Source organism: Mustela erminea, chromosome 6 (assembly GCF_009829155.1).
Source record: "Mustela erminea isolate mMusErm1 chromosome 6, mMusErm1.Pri, whole genome shotgun sequence".
Lineage (NCBI taxonomy): Eukaryota > Metazoa > Chordata > Mammalia > Carnivora > Mustelidae > Mustela > Mustela erminea.
Genome location: NC_045619.1, coordinates 38785393 through 38801858, shown reverse-complemented (window position 1 = coordinate 38801858; position 16466 = coordinate 38785393). Strand labels below are relative to the sequence as shown.

General features: G+C 34.7%; 1 protein-coding gene across 7 annotated transcripts in view; it reads right to left on the bottom strand.

Annotated features, from left to right (window-relative positions):
- Positions 1 to 16466, bottom strand: part of PPP1R12A (protein phosphatase 1 regulatory subunit 12A) — a 148278-nt gene that overhangs the window by 21703 nt on the left and 110109 nt on the right. For 5 of the 7 annotated variants that reach the window (XM_032346911.1, XM_032346916.1, XM_032346915.1 and 2 more), the window contains 5 exons: positions 12665 to 12755; positions 11319 to 11519; positions 10910 to 11078; positions 8850 to 8971; positions 2280 to 2327 (listed from right to left, as the gene is read on the bottom strand). In XM_032346911.1, coding sequence (XP_032202802.1) covers positions 2280 to 2327; positions 8850 to 8971; positions 10910 to 11078; positions 11319 to 11519; positions 12665 to 12755 — 631 coding nt within the window. The remainder of the gene's footprint in view (positions 1 to 2279; positions 2328 to 8849; positions 8972 to 10909; positions 11079 to 11318; positions 11520 to 12664; positions 12756 to 16466) is intronic. The other 2 variants (XM_032346912.1, XM_032346917.1) reach the window with 1 other exon arrangement.

The window sequence follows — 16466 nt, the reverse complement described above, 5'->3', positions numbered from 1 at the left end:
GATTTATGCATAAGTCCTATTATATTTAGGTAGTTTATCAATATCTGGAAATTTCTTGGGCGTTTACAGTACACTAAATAGAAATCAGGCAAAATCAGTGGTGCTGTTGTTAGTTTTATTAATATAAATGTTAATATAAAAATTATGAATTCCACCTCATGAAATGATTGTTTTTAAAAACTGCAGTTTCACGGGAAAACACTGAAACTGGAAATTTAAAAAGTGGGAAAGTTCACAGGTCCTAAAAGTAGTAATCAAAAAAGGGGGGGGGCTACTAATACAAGAGATTAAAAAGCTGCCTAACTACATAATACCCTTCCTTTGACAGAGCTCTTGGTTCTTTTTGTATGTATTTGAAGCTGATATAGCTTCAAATGTAGCTAAGATGGGGAAAGAAGACCTGTCCTCTGATGGCTAATTAGAATACAATTTAATGCAGGTTCAAATTAAAAAGATGAGTACTGCCAATTTGAATCCCAGGAAAAATCCTTACAATGCAAAGTTAAGGATATTCCAGAAAGTGAAGTTCTGAAGGGAGAGCTGGTCTGAATAAAACTGGGGAAAAATAAATACTGTTTAACAAACACAGCTTTGACTATGAATTTCCTAATACAGCGACTTATTAAAAAGATAATTTTAAGTAATAAGAGTAACTACGTTAGGGTGCTAATTAAGACTGTAAGGTTTTGTTTCTGTTATTAAAATGGTAATGAGCAATCAATTAAAATAAACCAGATATCATATTCTTCTTGATGAACAAAGATACCTTGCCAAAAGAATTTTTGAACCACAATGGGATCAATTCTCTACCTGGTAGTTACCAGTTGGTAAAATGGCAGTTACCAATTTATAGGAAATATAAAAAACCACATTAATGTGTTAAACAACACTTCTGGGATATGATAACCCAAGTTCATTCAAAAATAACTGTAAGGAAAAAAATGAGATGGAAGGAGAAACCGATTAAAAGAGGCATTAAAGATGTACTATTCATAATGCATAACCCCTACTATATTCCAATCAAACCAGCAAAGTATAAAACTACAACAAACCACTTATGGCATATATAAGTTGAATGGATATGAAAATTGGATATTAAATATTAAGGATTTACAGTTAACTTACTTAACAATAAATGTGATCACAGTATTGTGATCATTTGCTGTATGGTATACATACTGTGATTACTTTTATTAAAAATATTAATTCTGGTAATTTTTAAAAAATCCTTTCCTCTTGAAAGTACAAATTAAAATTTTTAGATGAAATGATATTCTATAGATTTTCTTCAAATAATATGGGATTTGGGAAGTGTAGGGATATCTGGGGTGGGGTCATTATACTTCTCTGTTACTTTTGTACATTTGAATTTTCTGTATTAAAAATTAAAATAAAAATAAAAACAAAACAAAACAAAACAAAACAAAAACAACAACAACAATAAAACAAACCAAAGAGGCTGGAAAAACCCAAACAGATTATGTTTGTCCTTCCATAGTAAAATGTTCTATTGAAACAGCATAAATTTCGTGTTAACTGTGCTACACTATAGTTATTCTTTCTCCTGTATATGAATAGCAATGTTACCCATATATACAATCAGGGATAAGGAAAAAAAATAAAATTTTGAATGAATGTTACAATTTGATAAGCCAAAGCACAACTTCTAGCAAACATCACTTGAGATGTAACTAATTGTTATGTATATTATATAATCATATTCATGAAAATGGAATGTAAAGCATCTTAAGATGGTGAGGTAGGAGGATCCTGAGCTTACCTCCCTCCATGGACACACTGAGGCAACAGCTACATATAATGTAAAAACTCACTCTGAAAACAACCTGAAAATTAGCAGAACAGATCTTCCATTGCTAAAAAAAACATACAGAAGCCCCCTGGAGAAGGGCAGGCGGGGTAGAGAGGCAGTTGAGTACCAAAGCTCTCATATGGCAACCCACAAATGAGAGGATTATCATAGGTACAGAACTCCTCCTCGAGGTACAAGGCCCATCATGCCTCACAGTGGGCAACCCCTACTCTGGGGACCTGCATGGGGAAGATGAATCCCTGTAACATCTGGCTTTGAAAATAAGAAGGGATTAACTCCAGTAACTTTGAAAATGAATGGGCTTAACTCTGAAAGAGTCAGAAGACTAAAGGAAACGGATATTCCACTTTCAAAGGGCCAGCGTACTATGTCATTTGTATAGAGGAGACCCTGTGCTGAAGCAGCAGTTTGAAAAGCACCTGGGTTATACATGAAGATTTTCACTTACTAATTTGAGAGCATGTGCTTGAGGGTCTGGGATTTGCAGGGATTCTCTCTAGGGAAGAAGGTACTAGTTAGCACCATTTCCAACCCCCTTCTGCCTAGTTGGCCAGACATAAGGGCCAGTTCTGACACCCTCTATCTACCTTGCTAGCAATGCTTACCCCACCCCAGCTTTGCCCATGGATGCTCCCTGCTCAATCCACTCATGCTGGCAGGCACCCCTTCAAAGTGGCTCCTGCTCTGCAACACCTGATGGGCAGCCTTTGTCAAAACTTGTGTCCCCAGAAAATGATTACTGCCCCATCACACCTAGTGGGCAGCACTGGGGTGGGGGTCCTAGAACACTTTCAAAACTACTCCTGTCCTGGGGACGGGGAGAGCCAGTCCCACCCACCAGCCTACCCACAGCAGCTACAGTCAGACTTCTCAGTCAGCTGCACTGGGGACCAGCACTGCCCAGCAGTGCAACTGTAGTAGGTGCAGCTGATCACTGTAGCCAGCTGGGCTGAGGGCCAGCCCACCACTAATGCCCCCAGATCAAGGCCTAGTTACAAGAGGAAGGTACACACAGCTTACACAGGGGATCCCATCCCCTATGCTGGAGCGCCTGGTTTTGTTAATAGGGTGGGGGGAAGGGTTGTGTTACAGGGCACCCCAAAACCACAAGCCACTACTTTCAAAACTAGGAGACATGGCTGACCCACGTGATACAGAGAAACAAACACAAAACGAGGAAACAGACAACTATGTTCCAAATGAAAGAATAAGACAAAACCTCTGAAAAAGAACAAAACAAAATGGAAATAACCAATATACCTGGTATAGGTTCTAAGTCATGGTCATAAAGATGTTCACCAGACTTGAGAGAAGAATGGATGAACTAAGGGTGAATTTCAACAAAGAAAAAGAAAATATAAAAAAGAACCAATCAGAGCCGAAGAATACAGTAACTGAAATGAAAAATACATACTAGAGTCAGCAGCAGATTAGAGAATACAAAAGAATGAATCTGCAATCTGGAAGACTGGGTAGTAGAAAGCATCCAAGCTGAACAAGAGAAAAAAAAGAACTAAAAAATGAGGATAGGTTAAGGGAATTTATAACAATACCAAAGATATTAACATTAACAGTATAGAGGTCTTAGAAGAAGAGAGAGAGAAAGAGGCAGAAAACTTATTTTAAGAAATAATAACTGAAAACTTCCCTAACCTGGGAAAGGGAACAGATATCCAGATCCAGGAAGTACACAGATCACCAAACAATAGGAAAACAAGAGGTCCACACCAAGATATTTATTAATCATAACATCAAAAATTAAAGATAAAGAGAATCTTAAAACCAACTATGTACAAGGGAAACCCTGTAAGGCTGTTAGCTTATTTTTCAGCAGAAACTTTGCAGGCCAGACGAGAATGGCATGACATAAGACTGTCATGGAAAAAACCTAGAACCTTCTGAAAAAAAACCTACAACCAAGATTACCTAGAAAGGTTATCATTAAGAAGTAAAGAAGGATAAAGAGTTTCCCAGACAAAAAGTTAAAGGACTTCATCACCACTAAACCAGCCTTATAAGAAATGTTAAAGAGACTTCCGTAAGTGGAAAAGGCAAGGCCAGAGCTAGAAATAAGAAAATTATAAAAGGAAAAAATTTCACTGGCTAGTATATGAAGCTTAAAAAACAGAAGTATTTGTTAAAAAACAAAATAAATTATACCTACAGAAATTAAAGGATACACGAAATAAAAGTAGTGAAATATGTCACATACATAAAATGCAGAGGAGGGAGTAAAAATGAAGTATTTTTAGACTGTGTTCTAACTTAAGCGAGGACTATTAAGACAGACCGTTGTATACATAAGATGTTATATACAAACCTCATGGTAACCACAAACCAAAACTTAAAATGGACACACGAAAAATAAAAAGAAAGGAATCCAAGCATACTACTAAAGTCATCAAATGACAAGGGAAGCAAGAGAAGAAAGGAACAGATAAGAACTACGAAAACAGCCAGAAAACAATGAACAAAAATGAAAGTACATACCTATCAGTAATTCCTGTAAATGTAAATGCTCCAATCAAAGGATACAGGATGACTGCATGGCTAAAAAAAAAAGAAGACCCAACCATACGCTGCCCACGAGAAATTATTTCAGATCTAAAGACACATACAGACTAAAAGTAAAGGGATGGAAAAAAAAATTCCAATGGAAGAAAAAAAAAAAAAGGTGGGTAGCAATACTTGTATTAGACAAAACAGACTTTAAAACAAAGAATAAAAAGAGACAAAGAGGGCATTACATAATGTTAAAGAGATCAATCCAAAAAGAGAATATAAGAATTTAAATATCAATATACCCAACGTAGGAGCACCTAAAAATAAAAAGCAAGTATTAACAAACATAAAGGACAAAACTGAAATCATACAATAATAGTAGGGAACTTTTAATACCTTAACTTACATCAATGGACAGATAATCCAGATAGAAAAATCATTAAGAAAACAGTGACTCTTGGGGCGCCTGGGTGGCTCAGTGGGTTAAGCCACTGCCTTCGGCTCAGGTCATGATCTCAGGGTCCTGGGATCGAGTCCCGCATCGGGCTCTCTGCTCGGAGCCTGCTTCCTCCTCTCTCTGCCTGCCTCTCTGCCTACTTGTGATCTCTCTCTGTCAAATAAATAAATAAAATCTTTAAAAAAAAAAAAAAAAAAAAAGAAAACAGTGACTCTGAAAGTCACATTAGACCAGATAGAATTAACAGATATGTATAGAACACTCTATCTAAAAACAAAATACATTCTTTTCAAGTGCGCATGGGACGTTCTCAAGAACAGATCATGTTAGGCCACAAAATAAACCTCAAAATATTTAAGACTGAAATCATATCAAGTATCTTTTCTGACCAAAATGGTATGAAACTAAAAATCAATTAGAAGAAAACTAGAAAAAACATGAACATGTGGCGGTAAACAACATGCTACTAAATAAACAATGGGCCAAAGAAGAAATCAAAGAGGAAATAAAAAAAATACCTGGACATAAATGAAAAGGGAAACAATGGCTCAAAATCTTTGGGATGCAACAAAAATGCTTCTAAAAGGGAAGTTTACAATGATACAGGCCTATCTCAAGAAACAAGAAAAATCTCAAACAATCTAACCTTAAACCTCAAGGAATCAGAAAAACAGCAAAGCCCAAAGTTAGCAGAAAAAAGGAAGTAATAACGATCAGAGCAGAAATAAATGAAATATAGACTAAAAAACAAAAAAACAAAAGATAGATGAAACTAAGAGCTGGTTCTTGAAAAGAGATAAACAAAACTGATAAAACTTTATAGCCAGCTTCCTCAAGAAAAAAAGAGAACTGAAATAAGTAAAAAATGAAAGAGAAGTTACAATGGACACCATAGGAGTACAAAGAATTAGAAGAATCTATTAAAAACAATGACATGCCAACGAATTAGAAGAAATGGATAAATTTCTAGAAACACATAATCTAAGATTAAATCAGGGAGAGATAAAAAATCTGAACAGACCGATCACCATTAATGAAATTGAATCAGTACTTAAAAAATGCCCAGCAGAGAGTGAAGTCCAGAATCAGATGGCTTTACAGATGAGTTCTACCAAACATTTAAAGAAGTAATACCTATCTTTCTCAAACTTTTCCAAACAACAACAACAACAACAACAACAAAACAACAAAAAACCAAGCCCCAAAAAACTAACAACAAACAGAAGAGGAAGGAATGCTTCCAAATTCATTCTATAAGGCCAGTATTACCCTGACAACAAAATCAGACAGACACAAAAAAAGAAAATTACAGATCAGTATCACTGATCAACATACATGCAAATATTAACAAAACAAATATAACAATACATTAAAAGGATTATTTCCCTCGATCCCATGGGACTAATCTCAGGGATCTAAAGGTACAATATCTATAAATCAATCAATATGATATAACACATTAACAAAATGAAGGATAAAAATATGATTGTCTCAATGCAGAAAAAGTATTTGACAAAATTCAATATCCTTTCATGATAAAAATTTTCAACAAAGTGGATTTAAAGGAAACATACCTCAACATAAAGAATGCCATAGATGATGAACCTATAGTTAACATACCCCACTGTGAAAAGCTGAAAGCTTTTTCTCTGAGATCAGAAAAACAACAAGGATACTCACTCTTACCACTTTCATTCAACATAGTATTGGAAGTCCCATCCAATGTAATCAGACAAGAAAAAGAAATAAAAGTAATCCAAACTGGTAAGGAATAAGTAAAACTGTCACTATTTACAGATGACATATACAGGGAAAACCCTAAAGATTCCACTGAAAACTATTAGAACTAATAAATGAATTCAGTAAGTTGCAGGATACAAAATCAATACACAAAAATATATGTTGCATTTCTACATATTAATAACAAACTGAAAGAGAAATAGAAAAAACAAATCCCATTTACAACTGCATCAAAAAGAATAAAATACCTAGGAATGAATTTAACCCAAGAGATGACAAGACTATACTCTGAAATGATAAGATATTGGTCAAAGAAACTGAAGATGATACAAATAAATAAAAAGATACACAATGCTCATGGACTAGAAAAATACTGTCAAAATGTCCACACTAAAGGCAATCTACAAATTCATGTAATCCCTATCAAAAAGCAATAGTATTTTTCACAGAATAAGAACAAATAATTCTAAAAGTAATATGGAACCACAAATGACCCTGAAAAGCCAAGGCAATCTTGAGAAAGAATCTTAACAAATCCAGAGGTATCACAATCCAAGATTTCAAGGTATACTACACAAAGTGATAGTAATCAAAATACTGTCACAAAGAGACACAGATCAACAGAGCAGAAAAGAGAGCCTTAAAGTAACCCCATGCTTATATGATTAATCTTCGACAAAGCAAAAGAATATATATATAAGGAAAGACGTTCTCTTCAAAAAATGGTGCTGGAAAACCAGACAGCTACATGAAAAAGAATGAGACTGGACCATTTTAATACCATTTACAAAAATAAACTCAAAATGGATTAAAGACTATTTAAAAGAAACACAGGCAGTAAATTCTTGGATATCAGGCTTAAGAAGTGTATTTTTGGATCTGTCCCCTGAGGCAAGGGAAAGGAACAGCAAAAATAAAAAACTGGGACTTATCAAACTAAAAAAATTTTGTACAATGAAGGAAACCATCATTCGAATGAAAAGTCTAACTCACTGAATGAGAAAAGATACTTGAAAATAATATTATCTGGTAAGGAGTTAATATTAAAAAAATATAAAAACCTCACACAACTCACCACCACCACCACCAACAACAACAAAAAGGCAGATTAAAAAATAATCAGAGAACTTAAAAAGACATTTTTCCAAAAAGACACAGATGGTTAACAAATACAGGGAAAGGTGCTCGAAATCACCAATCATTAGGAAAATGCAAAAAAACCCCCAATCCCACTACGAGACATTATCTTGCACCTGTCAGAATGGTTAGCATCAAAAAGATAAGAAATAACAAGTGTTGTCGAGAATATGGAAAAAAGGAACCTTTGTTCTGTTGGTGGGAATGCAAATTGGTGCAGCCACTGTGGAAAACAATATGGAGCTTCCTCAAAAAATTAAAAAGAAATATCATTAACCCGAAGAAAACTAAAATACTAATCCTTAAAGATAGATTTTTCCCCATGTTCACTGCAGCATTATTTACAATAGCCAAGACATAGAAGCAACCAAAGTATCCATTCAAGAGATTAAATAAAGAAGATGTGAAAATATATACAACGGAGTATTACTCAGCCATAAAAAATATGAAATTTTGCCTTTCACAACATGGTGAGACCTAGAGAGTATTATGCTAACAGAAATAAGTCAAACAGAGAAAAACAAATACCACATGATTTTACTTTTACGTGGACTCTAAAAGCGCAAAAAATTAACAAAAAACCAAACAGAAATAGACTCATAAATACAGAGAACGAACTGATTGCTTCAAGAGGGGATGGCGAGATAGGTTAAAAAGATGAAGGGCATTAGTTTAAACTTCCATTTATAAAGTAAGTCAAGGTGATGAAAAGTACAGCAGAGGGAATATAGTCACTAATACTGTCATAACTGTATAATGAGAGATGGTTACTACACTTATTGTAGTGGGCATTTTGTATGTAATTGCTGAATCACTATGTTGCATATTTGAAACTAATATACAATAATAGTAAAAACATGTAAAGCACCTTTCTTTCAAAGAATGTCCAAAGTAAAGTCCGTTTAACCACTATACAGTTATATATATTTTCTGAGCTGTACCTATTAGCTATTATTTTTATTTCAAAATTGGGACAGAATTCTTGATTTTCAGTAATACCAAAAATGTAAGTACTCATTAACTATCCTTATAAAGAAGAACCTTTCTGATTTAATAACTTGACTCAAAATACATAATGATGACTTAAAGAATATGTAATCTGAGATATATAAGAAATTATTAGTATGTACTTCTGGAAAGATTAAGTATACTATCAAGAGTTATATGTTAACAGGTTCTCACATCTTGTGTCCAAAATGAAACTCCTGTAGATCTCCTTTTCTCTCTTGGTCTCCGTCGTTCTCGGATTGATTTAGGTTGTGATTTATCTTCTCCTTCTTTTTCCTCTTCTTTCTTTTCTCCTTCTGTTAAAGATTACAGTGAGCCCCATGGTAGCAATATATATTGACGGTATTTTGTAAGAAAAATACACAACAATTCAAAGTCAACTTCCTTCATGAAGCCTTCTGAAATTCTCCAATCAGAATTATTTTTTTGTCCCTCTCAGTGCTCCTACGGTTTAAACTTGGTTTAAACATGTCTTTGTATCTCCCACTGGATAGGTTCTTGATCAAGAGAAGAATTTTAGGGGCGCCTGGGTGGCTCAGTGGGTTAAGCCTCTGCCTTCGGCTCAGGTCATGATCTCAGTCAGGGCCCTGGGATCAAGCCCCGCATTGGGCTCTCTGATCGGCAGGGAGCCTGCCTCCTCCCTCTCTCTCTGCCTGCTGCTCTACTTGTGATGTCTCTGTCAACTGAATAAAATTTTTTTTAAAAAATTATTTTTTAAGGGGCATCTGGGTGGTTCAGTGGGTTAAAGCCTCTGCCTTCGGCTCAGATCATGCTCTCAGGGTCCTGGGATCGAGCTCCGCATTGGGCTCTCTGCATCGGCTCTCTGCTCAGCAGGGAGCCTGCTTCTTCCTCTCTCTCTGCCTGCCCCTCTGCCCACCTGTGATCTGTCAAATAAATAAATAAAATCTTAAAAAAATATATAAAAGTCTCCTTGGGGACATAGCAAAAGAAATTCCAAAATTATAGTATTAAGAGGGTTTTTCAGAGTCGTTTTTGGAATTGGTTTATAGCAACGATCTCAAACTCCAACGCCTACAGTGGCCATCCAGATAATATAAATGGATAAAATGGGTCAGGAGGACACTATTCCAAGTAGTGCAGGGCTGATAACTATTTGGCTCTAGCCAGTTGTTGATATGCGAGAATTTTTAGACCCACTGTTGCTGAATCTTCCAGTTATTCAGTAGAAGATGATAATCTACACTTTTATTGGCACAAACTTTCTACAAACATTATGTGGGCCTCACACTCAGTGGCTTAAAGAACTGAAGGGGTGCCTGGTGGGGGCTCAGTCAGTTAAGCTTCCGATTCTAGGTTTTGACTCTGGTCGTGATCTCAGAGTTGTGGGACTGAGTCCTCTAATAGGCTCTGTGCTCAGCTGAGATTCTGCTGCTTGAGATTCTCTCTTTCCCCCTCTCTCTGCTTCTCCTTCTCCCACAACTTACATATGCATGCGCGCACTCTCTCTTTCTCAAATAAATAATAAATCTTAAACAAAAAGAACTGAAATATTTCTGACCCAAAAAAGTCAGCTGAAAATTAAGAAAAACTTAATTTTCTCAAGTTTATCCTACAGGATACTGTCATGACTAATCCTATGAGATTTTCTTTTAAAATATAAAATGCCTGCAATTAGAATTGACTATATGTAGTGCCCACCTCTGACTTAAAGTAGGAATTATTTAAAATTTAAATAATAAGTTTATATGAAATGTTAATAGTGATCATCAATATGCCAGCACACAGCTGAAAAAGAAATCTATTTCTCAAGAATAAGCATAAAAACAGTTTCATTTTAGCAAGGATATTACTTGTGTAGGTGATTTTAGTTTAAAACAATTTCAAACACAAAGACTTAACAACTATGATTCATTCAATAGGTAAGAAATAACTTAAGGCACTATTAACTGCAGCTAGAAACCATCTCCTAACAGTTCTTCTATACTGACTTTTTTCTATGTTGCTGGACATAAAAATTTTTGTGAAGTCTTGAATTATAAAGACAATATGTATCAATGCCAGGCTACATAATTTTCTATTTTTATTTTCTACTCGTCTCATTCTCATCTGTCATTTTCTTTCTGGAAGAATGGCAGAGTGATTCCCAGTTTGGAATGCTGTTTTATTTTCTATTGAACTATAAAAGAAAACAACAACAACAACAACAACAACAACAAATGATACAAAGGATTATTTATAGGAAACAAAGTGTTTCCAAGATTTGGTCTTCTTACCTCTTTCATTTTCTTTTGTTAGTCCTCTGGAGTAAGCAGAAGTTATACCTACAAGACTATTTGGCCTGTTTAGTTGACTTGAAGCATAAAGTGAACTGCTTATGGTAGAAACTGAAGAGGATGGAGTGGTTGAACTTGCAGTCGATACTGGTCTGTAACGTTGGTAAGTCTGTGCAATATTAAAATTAATACCCATTTAAAATAGTAAACAGCTGAAAACACATAAACACTTAAATTCATTTTAAAGGAAAAATAATGTTCGAATCATCTCAAAATAATTCAGATTTCTAGTTAAAATCCTTTTTAGTATTTTGTATATGGTCTATTGGTACATAAATCTCTTACACTTTGAGAGTCACAAGAACTATTCATACCATTTGACCTAGCTGTGATACTGGTTTACTATTACCTCATCATATGTTCTAGAGTACTTTTGTTTATATTCATCTTCTCTTGATGTTTCCGATTCCTTCTTTTCTTCTTGCTTTTCTTTATCCTGTTTTTCTTTTTCCTCTTTTTCTTTTTCTTCATTTTCTTGTTCTCTGGTTCGGGTAGAACGACTTCTTCCTATTGTTTTTTCAGCTTCCTGAAGATCAGTCAACGTTACTCCCTGTATGCAAAAAGGGTAAATTTAATAATGAGAGGCATTATAGCTTGTCTCAAAGGAATATCTTATAAGCAGACAAATTTAATATGAATGTATTAAAAGTTAAATACACATGTTTGGAATTGGTTTGGAAACCAAAACAGAATTTCTACTTGGCAAGTCACATTCATTCTATTAAGACTCATCACGAGCAACCACAACAATAGTTTTTGGGAAAGATATAAAATGTAAAAAATAGTCTCTATATTCAAGAAATTAACAAAAACAAAGGAGAGATGACAGAAAAATCATACAAATTTCTAAGAAGTTCAGAGAAAGAAGGAAAAACGGATAAATACATTGTTTATATGCTGGCTTTATATGTATTTATGTTTTTATGTACATATTTGCAGAAAATATTTAGTAAAGTAAAGAAATAATATTTGAAGGATAAGCCTTGAAGAACAGGTTAGATTTCAAGAAGTAAAGGTACAAAGATAGGAAAAACATATTAAGATCTTAGCAAACAGTTCAGCTTGAAATGTAAGAGTAAGGATCAAGGAGTTAAATCTGGATATGGAGCTACTCAACTGTAGGAAAGGACAGACAGAGGATAAAAGCATAGAATGGCAAGGAAATTAAGGAGATGATAACTAGATTGGGTGACATTTTCCTCATACTTGCACATTAGTTGTTTGAAATATCTAACATAATAGACCTATTTCCCACAACTCCAAAAATTCATAGAATTCTTTAATAATTATCAGACTTAAATATTAACACTTATTGAATACTCTGTGCCAGATACCATCTTCGTAACAAATGATAAATAAATATTCAAAGACACACAAAGGCTTATGCTAATTGGATTAAATATAATATTAACAATGTGGCTATATATAAAAGAATAGCGCAGGATTACTAAAGCAATCTTTATTTTTAAGATTTACTCACATTATATACTGACATTGGTATTTCCTTTTTTTTTTTTTAAGTTTTTAAAAATTTATTTAAGTAATCTCTATAACCAACATGGGCTCGAACTCACGGCTCCAGATCCTCCGAATGAGCCAGCTAGGCGCCCCAATGATATCAATATTTAACAGAGAAGAGAAAAAGAGAAAGGTAATTTGTTTTGAAGTTTTATACATCATATACATTAAATATACCTGTGTTGATCTTCTAGACTGTCTTGCTTGTCTAGATCTTGCTTTTCTTTGGGATTCGGACTCTTCATCTCTAACAGGAGTGAGGTATGATCTACAGTAATAAGTAAAAATTGTTAGTTGGAGATGTAATATCTGTGGATATAATCATATAGGAATCGGTGAATGAATACAAAGCTAAGCATTTTAATGGGTTTTAAAAAGTCTTAAAAAATGGTTACATTCACCCTGAAAATTCAACAATATAATCTGATAAATTTTTAGATTGGAAATCTAAAATCATGTTAATTTATATTTTTCAGGTTCTTCCTAACTATAGTTTTTTTTTGTTTGTTTGTTTTGTTTTTTAAAGCCATGGGACATCCGTCCTCTTAGCCCCTCTTTTGAAGTCTCTGCAATACCATGCTAGATGATATGTGAAGATATTTGGCTAAACTCTAGACTGTCAATGTCTTTTTATGGTAGAATGGTTAGGAATGAAGGCGACATTCAACATATGGAATGACTACCGAGCGAGCAACACTCCCTGAATTCCTGCCATGTGCACTTATTAATGTTTTTGGCAGATATCATTACTTTTGTTCACACTTTAAGTTCTCTAAAAGGTCAAGTGCTTTTATACAAAAACTGCTTTAAAATCAGCATCTGATTCCTGGTTACTGATTTTCTGATATAAAGAGGAGTTAGTACTTAGTTAGCTTCACTACACTTCATCTTACACATCTAAGCCTATGTTCCGTCCTGTCACAGAACATGCACCATTTCAAAAAGCTTGCAATCTATGTCGAGATTAATATTTCATTAAAGGGTTGAATTAGCAAAGATAAGACAGAGCCCTGCAACACAACAAAAAAAATTCCCTCCAATGATCAACATTAGTTGGGAAGTTCACTCGTTAATACTTCCTGCAGTTCTATTACCATCTAAATCACATTTCTCAGAGAACGCTTAGAAGTAGAGTATTTCGGGGCGTCTGGGTGGCTCAGTGGGTTAAAGCCTCTGCCTTCGGCTCAGGTCGTGATCCCAGGGTCCTGGATTCGAGCCCCACTTTGGGCTCTCTGCTCAGCAGGGAGCCTGTTTCTGCCTGTCTCTCTGCCTACTTGTGATCTCTCTCTGTCTCTCTCTCTCTGTCAAATAAATAAATAAATAAATAAAATCTTTTTAAAAAAGAGTATTTCTATTTCTATGTTGTTTATTAAATTTATCTAGTTTATAGCATCCTGCCCCTCCCCTCTAAATATTACTTTTTAAAAAGGCTTTTTAGCTTTAGTATGCTTTCCCATTGGTAATTCATTCTGCTCTTTAAACTCCCTGAAACTATTCATATATCCATAGCAAACTTTGGAATTTATTTTTGGGTTTATGCCTCATCTTTTATTTTTTTCTGTGCTTCCTTTAAAGCTCTAAGTTCAGAGAGTATATCACATCTCAAACTCCTTAGAATAATTTACAGTTTTTTTAGAATTCTTTTGGAGAGCCTCATTCCTTTTATCTTTCTTTCATGCTCTTTAGTTTTTAGAAATTTGTCTAAAACTAGAATATATGATTCATTATTCCTAGGAGTCACCTCCTTGAATAATTAACCCTGACATAACAAAGTCCCCCTTGTCATCCAAAAACTGGTCACTTCAATTCCATCAATGAACTCTTACTTATTGGCTAAAGTTAGTTCTAGAAGACTGTTTTTCTGTATTGCTTCTACTCTAATTACAGATAAACCTGAAGCAAGGTAAGTCAAGAACTTCTCTAGAGGGTGTTTTTGATCGAGACATCCAACAAATTTAGAGAAAGATGAAAAGTCTCTCCCTACTTTTTTTGACTTAGGTTGTTTTTATCATCTGGTTTGAGAAAATATCACCTGATCTCTCTACTTGGCTAAATAACTTACGGCACTACTTCATAATGATATTGTTGATTTTTTTCCTCTTTGTACATATGTTATCATGTTTTCACCTCTATGTTTCTAGAGTATCCTGAAAGAGTATGTCTATTTGCTATTACAGTAGCACTACATTTATCTTGTAAATCAAGCACACCTCATGAAGTATTAGAAGAGCTTTATCTTACTAAGTTTGGTTTCTACTAAAACACTAGTACAGGTTTAAGTTTATAACCTGAAGTTTTAATTCAAAAATTAAATATCTAGTTATTTGTTGTTTGTTACTTTTTTTTTTTTTTTTAAGATTTTTATTTGACAGAGAGAGAGAGAGTGTGTATGTGAGCACAAACGGGGGAAGAGTAGGCAGAGGGAGAAGCAGGATCCCCACTGAGCAGGGAGCCTGATGTGGGGCTTGATCCCAGGACTCTGGGATCATGAGCTGAACCTAAAGCAGACACTTAACTGACTGAGCCACCCAGGAGCCCCTGTTTTCTGTTACTCTTAATTTGTCCTCCTAAAAGTATAGGGCAAAAAAAAAAAAAAAAAACCTCACTAAACAAAACACTTTAGTTACCAACATTTCTTTAGTTTCACTTTCTTTTAGAGATTTTGCAACACATGGCTTCTGTACCAATGCACAGACCCAAAGAAATGAGCAGAATTGGTAGGTCCATGATGCTCAAGCTGCACTAAGCTTGGTACTTCTCTTTCTCTCACTGTTTCATAATTTTCATTTTGTCTATATATCACCTCTTCTGAGTTTTAAGCTTTTTATTTAGATATAACAGATATTTAAAATAATAGATATAACAGACACTTCCTATTTTTATAACAACTCCAGTGTTTTTTTTTTTTAGGACAAGTAATTTAAAAGGTGAAAAAGAATAACAATAAACTTGTTATTTCAGTTTCAGTTTAAGAAAATTAATTTTGGAATATAGTGAGGAGCTTCTTTGTGGCAGAAGTTGGTTATATGTATTTGGAAAATGCTATACATTCTGACCTTCTCTAGGAAAACCACAACATGTTAAAGGCTCTGAGAAGAACTGAAAGAAGAAATCTCTTTAACCTTGTTTAATTACGCATTTCCCAAGATATTGAAGTAGAAAATACTTTTCTTTTGTGGTACACCTGCTACATGTGCAAAGTGCTCTGTGAGACATCAGCCTGAAAAATATGTCCCGGGGTGCCTGGGTGGCTCAGTGGGTTAAGCCTCTGCCTTCGGCACAGGTCATGATCCCGGGGTCCTGGGACTGAGCCCCACATCAGGCTCTCTGCCCAGGGGGGAGCCTGCTTCCTCCTCTCTCTCTCTGCCTGCCTCTCCGCCTACTTGTGATCTCTCTGTCAAATAAATAAATAAAATCTTAAAAAAAAAATATGTCCCAATGGTTATTTTTTTTAAGCCATTTATTTAGTACTTATTTATATGCATCTACTGCCCCTATGCAATTTATTGCTTTCTGGACATCTACCAGATGAGGGGAAGATAACAAAAGGAGATGAAACCTCAATGTAATGGTGAATCTGGTTCAAAAGAAAAACTTGATAGCAGCTTAGATGGCTGCTGGTAACATTTCAGTATTTCATGAGCTGCTCTGAAAGTTAGGCATGAACACGGACTTCTGAATCTGACTCCCGTATATAATGGTCAAAATTCTCTTATTTAGTTTAGAACAGGGAAATCTGCAATGCCACTTGCCATTCTGATCTCCATGGCAAATGAAACTAATCAACCATCACACTCTTCTTCAACGGTTTCAAGTTGCCATAGAAGTTAAATGTATTTATCATATCTGTTTTAACATACATAGATAGGTTAAGGGGATAAAAATTACTAAATGGAAGACTTACAATTTCTGTTCATTTAAATTTTCCTAACATTTGTTTCAAATGAACATAAAAATGAAGCCTATCAATTTGCAATAT